Source organism: Blennius ocellaris (genome assembly GCF_963422515.1).
Source record: "Blennius ocellaris genome assembly, chromosome: 5".
Classification (NCBI taxonomy): Eukaryota; Metazoa; Chordata; class Actinopteri; order Blenniiformes; family Blenniidae; genus Blennius; species Blennius ocellaris.
Genome location: NC_137654.1, coordinates 9,585,515 through 9,596,288, shown reverse-complemented (window position 1 = coordinate 9,596,288; position 10,774 = coordinate 9,585,515). Strand labels below are relative to the sequence as shown.

General features: G+C 42.5%; 1 protein-coding gene across 2 annotated transcripts; it reads right to left on the bottom strand.

Moving 5' to 3' along the window:
* Positions 1–3,405: 3,405 nt before the first annotated feature.
* On the bottom strand, positions 3,406–10,274 carry zgpat (zinc finger, CCCH-type with G patch domain). Of its 2 annotated transcripts, XM_080496097.1 has the most exons (8): positions 10,089–10,274; positions 9,471–9,559; positions 8,027–8,672; positions 7,048–7,181; positions 6,745–6,909; positions 6,336–6,458; positions 4,170–4,578; positions 3,406–3,750 (listed from the first exon to the last, which is right to left on the bottom strand). In XM_080496097.1, exons 3-8 carry the CDS (start codon positions 8,629–8,631, stop codon positions 3,612–3,614), a joined length of 1,575 nt encoding a protein of 524 aa, XP_080352223.1. In that variant the 5' UTR covers positions 8,632–8,672; positions 9,471–9,559; positions 10,089–10,274; the 3' UTR covers positions 3,406–3,611. The 2 variants fall into 2 exon arrangements, with proteins under 2 accessions (XP_080352223.1, XP_080352222.1); XM_080496096.1 differs by lacking the exon at positions 9,471–9,559.
* Between the last annotated feature and the right edge of the window lie 500 nt (positions 10,275–10,774).

Sequence of the window (10,774 nt, the reverse complement as noted above, 5' to 3'; positions counted from 1 at the left end):
GCCATTTTTCCCCACCGATCAGCAAATCCAACATGATCCCTGCAGTCACAGCCAGTCAAAGTGCTGCCACTCAACAGAAGAGAGCATGGGCGGGGGGGCTTCCCCCAGGGTCCTCCAGGGGGAAGGTGCAGGTGCTCTGCATGTGTGGCGGCTGTTCTACAGTCCAGCCAGACTTCATGGGTGATTGCATTGCTGCAACATGGACATGCTGTGACATGCTGATGGACTCCCAAATATAATTTCTTTATTCTTTAAACCCCCCCCCAAAAAAAGGGTCATTTTTAATTTACCGTGAAATGAAGAAAACAGGAATCTCACTGGTTCAAATCCCACTGTGGCTGATGGGCAAGGTCCTTAATGCCCCACCCAAACACGTGGCGCTCACAATCAGCTGTGGTTTGTAACTGCGTAATTGCTGTGCAGGACGCACTCTGGCTTCCAGCCAGCTGGGATCATCTCCAGCTCCACACGATGAATGGAAAAGAAGAGTGGTTTAGTGCAGTGGCGAGACAGTGGAGGGCTCAGAGTCACTACACGTGATGACCAGCATGATGGTTACAGTAAACTTCTATAAAAAAAACCTGTTTTCCTGCGGCTCTGACCAAAAATTCGGCTTCAAAGCTATTTTTTTTTGCCCAGAAAGGTCATTTATAGAAAATTTTTTCAAAATATTGAGTATTAAAAATTGATTCAATGTAATGGTTTCCAAAAATATTTACACTGCTTATTTGGGGCTGGGCCTGGTGGAAGAGTGGTTTTCACTCTCATGCCCATCGGAAAGGTCTGGGTTCAATTACCTTGGTGTTTGACTGTTCTCCTTGTGCGTGTTTGGGTTTCCTCCAGGTACTTCAGGTTTCCTCATGCAGTCTAAAAACATGCATGTGAGAATAATTGGTGCTCATAACTAAAAGTGTTTTTCCTGTGAGGGACTGCAGACCTCGCACCTGGAGTCAGCTGGGATCGACTCCAGCACTTCGCCACCCTGTACAGGATAAAGGGCTTGAGAAGATGGATGAATAGACGGTCAATATGATTTCCTTTTTGTGTGTGTGTGTACATATTTGTTAAATTTGCAGTTTGTATCAATGATTTAGTAAAAAGTAGTGCAGTGGAGTCTGAATATAATGGAAATGTTGGTATTTCTGAAATTTGGACATGTAGAAAAAGTCTGTCAGCCACAGATTTACGGAGATGGATGAAAGAATGGAGCGGACGTTCAGTCCCACTGTTTAACAAATTCTGCATCGGACTGAATTCCTCACTCAGAATTCAGCAAAACTTGTGTTGAGTCTAGACATAATCAACAGCCACCCTCAAAACATCACTTTGAACTTTAAATAGATTTTGCAGTTTCATTAAGTGTCTGGACACATTTTGCAGTTATCACGAGGTGGTTCAGTCTTCTGCTACTTGTGAGAAAGCTCAAGCATGCCTGCTTCCTTGTAATTTCCAAGAAGAAATAATAATGGAAAAAAGCAATAACTTGGAAGGATGAAATTTACTTTAATGAAGCAAGCGTTTTGCAGAGCTGAGTGCAAATTGCAAACATCGAAAGACAAATTGAAATAATGAAATATGCTTGGGTAATAAAACCTCAGTGTAAAAGGTGCCATCACTGTACATAAAGAATTATCATCTTTAAATGTAACACACAATTTTAGTATGGCACTTTAAGAAATCCAACATCCAACCAAAACATTTTTTCCAATGTGAGAAAAAAGTATTTTTTTTTCCTCAGGAGAGATGGTGATTTCCAGCGTGTGAATAATGTGTTGCTCAGGTTGAAAAAAAAAACCTGTGAATCACTCATCATGCATAAAATAAAAAAAACAAAATTCAAGCCTTTCAAAAGCAGATAAAGCATATATTAGATTTTTTTTTTTTTAATTCAAACTGTTTTGAGCACACCCAAAATTGAAAATGGATAAAAACGTATTTATATGCAGTGTAGAAATAAGAAATTGATTAGCTTTACAATGACACTCCATTGTTTTTAGACGTATATTTTTATTTTACATGTTGTAAGTACTACGAAAAAATACAAATGATAGATTTAGATAGTGTTTTCTCCAGCTCTCACTCTACTATTAGTGATGTCACTGTTTTTGCAGTTGGAAAAACAATCCATCAAATGCGAAGAGCTGCTATTTAAGGTGCTCTGTGGGATTAGATACTGACCTCGTCTATTAGCAGACTTCAAACAAGTTGTTTCAGGGAAACCACTGAAATTACAGCCTTGTTTTTAAAAAGCACGGCCAGCGGACTCGGCTCTACCGCTAGACAAGGAATCGAATAAATCAAAATCACACGCAAGATATACAAAATGTCATTACGACCAGCGTATTATTAAGATACGAAGAAATTAAGTAAGAATGTCGTCGTATTGTCTTCAGTGAAAACTCTGATATGAGCGTGGCTGCAGGCCTCGCAAGACTTAAATCATTTTTGTTTCATTGTAAAATGACTGTTGGAAATTAATGGACAGATATAATGAGCTCATTCTTCTTTGTGCTCCCTTTCATTCAGAGGTTTGGAAACTGTCATTTATATTGAATGGTTTTTATTTTGAATCTTCTCACTGTGAAGTCAGGGCTCGCCACAACAACACAATATGGACCCACAACTCAATAATCTGGAGAAAACACACGCAAATGAAGACTGTGCCCTAAAAATTTTTTTTTTTTTAAATCTCTTTTTAATTGATATCTCACATTTGAGGTCAAAGATGGATTTAATGTGTTCCACCTCCCGCAGCGGGAACATGAAAAATACATCATGCCTTTAGCCCGATGTGACACATTTAAAAGAATTTGAATGCATTTTTAAACTCCGCGTTTGTCTCTGGGTCTCCTCCGTCATCGTGTCCTTTCCTGACAGCAACCCGAGCAGCACAGACACACTGTTATTGTACCGAGTCCTTTTCCTGTGAGAAACTGCTCGTAAAATAAAGACATAACAAGGACAAAAACCTAATCTGCAGCTTCGCGGCATCACGATTTCAACCTTTTTACCTGGAAGACAGCGAGGTAGACGTCGAGGTAGGCGTCCGGACAGTGCGTGTGTCAAGATTTACGAGCAGACAAGCTGCTCTCCAAATTCATTATTTAACAGAAAGGTTACCGTCGCAGCTTCAAAGACGCCGCCGCATGAGCCGTAAGAGGCGTGGGATTGACTTCAAAACTCTGCAAAAGGTCTTCCGAGTCCCGAGGACGCAATCTTAAGAAACCAGCGAGAGAGTCAAAGACTCCTGCGCTGACCAGTGGGGCAGCTGCCGGCGGAGCGAGAAGTGATTGAAACCTCTGGACAGACGCTGTAACAAAGGACAAGTTCAAAACTCGGAGGCTTTTTGTTACACTGGAGTTTAAGAAGAGACAGAGACGCACACAAGTTCTTCAAACTGTTCTTTTTAGTTTTGGCCGAAAAAAAAAACCCAGAACCACCAAGTTCATTGCAAATACAAAGAATCACTTATTAAGTGAAAACAAACATTTATGCTGAGCAAAAGAGTCGCTCAGTCCTTAACAATGAGATGAGGAGAGAGGGAAATGAGGAAAACTGAAATATTTGGGGGGGCAGAAGAAGAAAGGAGGAGGAGTTGATGCGAGGCGAGCTCAGAACTCTGTCATCTTCTTGTGCGTGTCGGCCTTCCTGTTCTCTCTCTGGATGGACAGCTCCTGAGCTTTCTGCTGCTCCAGCAGCCGCCGGGCCGCCGACAGCTTCTCCTCCAGCTGCTTCACTCTGGACGCATCCCTTTTGGGTTTTTTTTTTCACAAACAGACAACAAGACAAATCAGGAAGTGGCGAGGCGAGACGCTCTTCGCGGCTCTTTTCCACCTCGAAATCTTCGCACCTTGTTTACATTTTCACGCAACTCCCACGGCCCCTCTTCATTTGTGCATTCAAATTAATTACTGATAGGAACGTCACAGCAACGACTGTCTGGCCCTCTCATTTAATTCTGCTTGTGCATCTTGGTGCAAGTTATGCAAGCGTTTGCAGCTTTCACAGCGGAGGTGGAAGCAGCAGCTGCTGCTGCTGAGGGGAAAATGGAGCTCGGGCTCATTTGCAATTAGCTTGTTATTAAACAGGCGGCTTAATGTGAGCCGAGCTCGAAGACTTTTCGCGGCGGCGACAGCGGACGAAGATCGCAGCGGGAAGTCGCCACTCACCTGCCCGTCTGCCTGCCGAGCGTCTCGTTCAGCTTCTGGATCTCCCTCTCGGTCTGGGACACTCGCTCGGCGGCCTGGAACAGCCGCACGTTCAGACTCCTCTTGGTGCTCTTCCCTCCCCGGTACGCCTCCACACCGGAGAGAGACGCCGGCGCACCGGCGGCAGCGGCTCCGCCGCCGCTGTCGCCTGCCAGCTTGTTGTTGAGGAAGTCGAACACGGTCTGTCTCCCTCCGGTGGCCGCGCGAGGCCTCCTCCGCCGCTTCCGACGGCCCTTCTCCGAGCCGTCTTTGGCGGCCGTGCTCCTGCTGCGTCTCTGGGTGAGCTCGGCGCACTCGTCCAGAGACTTTCCTTTGGGGAGGACCACCGCCATCACCGGCTCCACTCGGCCCTCCTGCAACTTCCCCAGGCCTGAGACGACAGGAGAGGCGCAGGAACAAGGAAACAAAACACTTTCACAACATGTTTGTGTTCAAACTAAACAGCAGCTGCCCTAAAGTTAAATAGATGCGATAGCGTTTGTGTTTTTTATTCTGTGATTTGAGTCAAATTGAGCAGTTTGTGAAGAAACAAGACAACGGGGACTTCTTTTCCCAATTGGATTATATCATCATTTCTTCAATTAAAATCAACAAAGACAAATGATATTCTAATATAAAGTTAAATTATAATGAACAATCATAAGTAGCCAGGTATAATAGCTGTGGGCTTATATACAGTTTATGGACACTCAAATCTTAAACTAAATAAATAAATAAATAGTCATTATTATTATTATAACAACAACAACAACAATAATAATCATAATCATTCATATTATTATTATAACAATAATAATAATAATAATAATAATGTTCTGATAATGCTTTTCATTGCTTAAAGCTGGTAGATCTGATCAAAATAAAATAGGATTTCATGATAAAGTTATGTGTGAAGATCAGTGGCAGTTCTGCTTTAGTTGGTTTGACAAATAGATTTATTTCCCTGCAGAAGAAATAATTCAAGAAGAGGAGGAAACACATGAACCACAGGAAAATTCCCAGAAACTCTGATTTGAATCGTCACTGCTGCATTACTATGTGGTGAACATGGAGCTGTAACTCATTCCTCCCGTTGTCAAGTTCATCAGATTTGTCTGAATGAAGCAGTTTTGCAGCTGCTCCAGCCTGAACGATGTGAACGAAGCACTTCCACACAATGTGGAGATGATCTGCACTTAAAACCTGATCCCACTGGACACATTCACATGTTCAAGTTCAAGCATCATCACAGCTGCTTCAGCAACAAAACAGAGAAGTAATAAATATCAACTCACTGGTTTTACTGTTGTAGGTGATCATCTGGTTTAAATATAGCAGGAGTAAGTCTCCGTATTATCCGTTCTTTATCCATTTTTTTCATTAAGTTCACAAAAACGTTTGGAGGTTATATGTAATGAAAGCAATGCAGACTATTTGTTGAAATAACAAAGGACATTACATAATAACTAACATTTTGAGATGCGTAGCTGCCATCCTTTTAACATTTCGCTGACATTTTCTGTGAGAATATATGTTGTTTACGTTCTATAAGAATAGTTTTTAAAGTCCCATTTACACATCAAAGTGTAAAGGAAAAGGCATAATGTTTGTGTTGAAAACATCGTCTGTAAACAGACCTTCAGTGTCTCCACTCTTTTTTTAGAGCTCAATTATGAGTTGTGTTTATTATTCAGTCTACTTTTTGTTTTTCATTTGACTGAAGATCAAATAGATTTTCAAGAAAGGATGGACAGGAGTTTGCTGACTTTAGTACCAATACTTTGCGAAATAAACAGATTTGCATTCAATGTTCAAATACTGGCTGGGCCTTCGTGGATGGATGGATGGATAGATGGATGGATGGATGGATGGATGGATGGATGGATGGATGGATGGATGGATGGATGGATGGACGGATGGATGGATGGATGGATGGATGGATGGATGGATGGAATACCATGCCCCCAACGGGGATTAATAAAGCATGATTCAACTTCACTCACATAATATTAAAGACTATTCTTTTAACCTTTTTACATTTCCACCCAACTCTGCGCTTTATTTTCATTCATATATTTTCTAAATTAATCACCTGATCAATAGAGGTGGAATGCAGATATATACTTGGTTTTTTTATTTGGCTCTCACCTTTCCCATACTCATAGCCCATCTTGAGCATGAGCTTGGATCCGATCCCTCTGGTGTGCGCCTCCCAGCCCCCGAAGCTCGTGCTGTTGAACGTTGCTTCCGACCCTCCAGCAGAGTCCATCACTGTTGGAGAACAAGGACAACTGAACTTAAACACGGAACACTGGATTGTAAAAAGTGGGAAATATTTCTTCCAAACTTTGTGTAATGACCATGATTCACCTGTGCCCTCCCCCCCCCCCCCCCCCGTCACCTTTGCCCTCTACGTATACAACCAGTGTCTAATCACAACCACCAAGTATCTAAATACTGTCACAAATAACATCTCAATCCAAGCAACCTGCCACCAATATGCGTTAATAGCTCGTTCGCTTTGATCTTCTTTGTGTATTTGTAGTTTCTGAAAAACCTTTAGCGTATCCGACAGTGTCTCCATCCGCAGCGTCGTCCAGCTCGGAGTCGGAGGAGATGGGGTCGTCCTCCCTCATCGGGGGGATGATGGCGTCGGCTTCGACCACGGCGTCTTTCAGCAGCAGCGAGTCAAATTTCACCGTGTAGAAACCGCTGTCGATTTCTACGAAGAGAGAAAAAAACTCAAGTGAACGCGGGACCGAGAGAGCTCCTCTGCTTGTTTCACCACACTGTGTGATTACATTTAGAGGACTTCTGCAGAGCGCATCTTTTCTAACCTGCTGCCGGGGACTGAATGTACCTGTGATCCTGGCTGGATACCAGATGCCGTCCTCATGGCGGACCAAGCAGGACGAGCCGTCTTCTAATTTACTGAGGTCACACTCCTCGAACTCTCTGAGCTCCGACACATGCACCACTTCACCGTGAGAAAACCTTTTTAATGAGAGAGAGAGAGAGAGAGAGAGAGAGAGAGAGAGAGAGAGAGAGAGAGAGAGAGAGAGAGAGAGAGAGAGAGAGAGAGAGAGAGAGAGAGAAAAAAAAAGCTTTGAAACTCTCTGAACTGAGATCCAAAGACTCACCTCGAGTTTCTACTGAAGAAACATTCCCATAGGTTTAGTTATGCTGAGGTTGAAACTCAATTCTGAGAAGAGTAGTAAGACTGTGTTAAATGGAAATGAAAAGACACAATAGACATCTTTACACTGTTCTCTCAGGTGTAAAGATTTGCAGAGGTTCACTCATCGGTAATTAGATAAATATATTGTTAAAACAACAGCGAGCAGCATCTTGAATTCACTAGGCTAACATGGGCGTGACAAACGTGATTGTTTCGCTTGAAAAAAGCTTTGCGTTTACACAGCAATGTGTTGAGAACACTATCCGTTTAACACAGAAATGGCATAAACATAGAGCGCAATGCCAGACCCCACTAGTAGGTGGTGCTGGTTGTTTTGAAATTAAACCACACACACACACACACACACACAGAAAACAAATACACTATAAACTCCCAAGTCCCAGAAGAATATGAACTGGGACACTCTGGAGGTCGCCATTGTTGTTTACTATTTACTACGGACATGGTGAACCTGAACCCATTCCCATGGGGATGGAGCCCAAGTGTTTTCCAAATGTTGCTTTTCCCCCCATTTAGACAGAGATGATATTGGAGCATTTTCAATAAGTTACACCTTGGGAGCCATTAGTTTAAACACCACTCATATCTCTAAATTTGTGGATATTTGAGAATGAAAGAGTTTGCATCAGTGATACTTTACCTGCAGTTGTCCAGAAAGCGACACTTGTCCTCCAGGTAGAACGGACACGGCTTCATAGACTTTTGCGTGGGGTAGATGTAGAGCACCCTCACTTGTGCCTCGTCTCCGTCTGGAGGTTCTGCTCCCACCACCATGGCGTTGTGATACTCCAGTGTCCCCCATTTTGTCCGGTAAGGCGCTCTTACTTTAGTCCCACCAAGTACCTCTTCTTCATCGTCCTCCTCCTCCTCTTCGCCTTCTTCACCGTACACCGTCCCACCGTCCCCCTCCTTGTCCCTGGTGTCCGAGCTGCTGCCCGAACACTCCCCCAGTTCAGAGTAAAAAGCAGTGAACTCTGTGTTCAGACCTCCGTTCGAATGGCCGGCTGCCTCTGTGGAGTTGCTCTGCCCTCCATTGCTGTCCTCCTCCAGTTGGGCCAGCAGTCGGCTCTTTTTGACCGAGATCAGGCTGGCCTCGGTGAGCTCGATCAGCTGGCAGAGGTCCTCTTTCAGCTTGAGCAGGTCGGCCTGCTGGGTGGGGTCCAGGCCGGTCGAGAGCGCCGTCTCCACCTGCTGCAACTGGGCACTGTACGTTGCGATGGCTGCCTCCAGAGTTCCTTCATCCATATTGACTGAAGGCACAGCGACAGGCGGACGGCATTAATCGCCTGGGAAATAACAGGAGAGTAAGGCGGACTTAAAAGTGGATTACATGTAAACAGTCAGAATGAGCCTCCCAAGTTTCAGTCCGGGAAACAAACACAGTCTTCAGACACTCACTGATGCGTTAATTCACAATAGCCTGGACTATTTCCTCTGTCACAGTGCTGCAGGTTTGGATTGCTGGGAGACCTTATTTGAAGCACTGCACCTTCCACCTTGCCTCTCTCCCAAGATATACTTCCCTTGAATGTCATTAGCACCGCGTGAGTTAGTTACTGTCATTCTTCACATTATTTTCTTTATCTGAACGCAAAGTTAAAAGATCTGTAGTTTTCTGACCCCATGAGCCAGGCACTAAGTTGATCATTGTTGTTCTCTAACCCTTTTAACTACACATTAACACCATTGACTCAAAGAATGTGTGCAACCGCCTTTGAGTTGGGCTCTGCTGGTTTTTGTTTCTCAGTAAGGGGAGAGTTTCTCCTGCTCACAGCCATCAGCTAGTGTTACTTATGTGAGATTTCTTGTGACTCAACATGACAATGAGTAATTAAGCTGCATAGATTAAATCAGTTTGAATTGAAGCAATGTCATGAACTTAGGAACTTTTGTTTTTTCAGGGGTTCAGGCAGCACGGTGGTGTCGTGAGAAGGTCATGGATTTGAACCCAGGCAGGGCTCTTCGGTGTGGAGTTTGCATCTTATTAGTGTAAATGGACTTCACTTGTTTGGTACTGTGCTTTACACTGTTAAACACATTCATGTGAAAAACAAAACAAAACAATATGGTGACACTAAAACTACCTGCAGATGCGACTCTGTCTCACTGTCTTTGGCCTGTGATGGACTCAGTGCTCCATACTGTTCTTTGCTAGGGTCCAAATCCTGCAACACTAAATTAGACAAAGCAATGTAAAATATGTTTGTTCATTGTTTTCAGAGATGCACTTGGTTTCAGACTAGTATTGTATATAAAAACATTTGTCATATTTGCCGTTTCCAGCAGTGTAATTACAATATTATTGTTACAGTTACTGTGAAAGGCAGAAGTAAATACAGAGCTTTTAAAAAATAATATACACATGGGGGAAAGGGGGATTTTGTCTATCTAAAGTATTGAAGCAATCTGCCACAGAGTAGGGGCGTCAATAATATAGGAGATACAGGAAAACATGTATGAATAAAAGAAGTATTCGATGTATTGAAAAATACCTAAATATCAGATTGCATGGAACATTTAGGAAATCCCACAGTGACATGTTATATTTAGGACATTGCAATAACAGCTTCTTATGTTGATTATATTTAACATAGATTCGCAAAAGCGCCTATTTATGGTTTATATCCAGCCAACACATGCTAACCGAGCTAGCCGTTTTAGCCTTCTTTGACCAAACTTTTACCAGAAAAGGATCGCGTTACCTTCGTGATGAGGCTATCTGTCGTACATCAACGTTCCACCCCTAAGAATTACCCTGGTTAAGTAACACATCCCATTAAAACAGATAAATAAAGACACAGAAGTGGTGAATCAGTCGCTCACACATCCAGTGTTACAGATGACCTCGTTTCCCTGTCAACTGGTGACCGACTTCCTTTAGCGTCCGGAGTTGCAGATGTTAAAAGAGACTCACAAACGATCTGAAACGTTATTGTAAATGTACTTCCACGATGTTCACCAGGACAACTCTGGCTTTCAGGGTTGTATTTTTTATTTTACATTTGCTGGCATTAACAGTAACAACAGATGCTAAAGGTAATCGGTCACCACTTAATATGGAAACCAGTAAAAACAGCACACCGATTCACTGACAAGTTAACCGGAAATCATTGAAAGACTGGCTTCCTGTTTTCTTTCTTAATAAAATCCATGTGTCCGTGACATAATTATGATTATAATGTATATGGTAATAACCATTGTATTAACAGATAAATCGGTAGATTCAAAATGTATAATAATATTAATAAGTATAAAAGTATAAATATAAAAGTACGGGTTTACAAATAATTTTATCAAATCACTATTAATTCATAAATTCAATTTTTCATAAAATGTTTTTTAAAACATTGCATAAATATTGTGATTGTATTTTAATCACTTTTGTTTG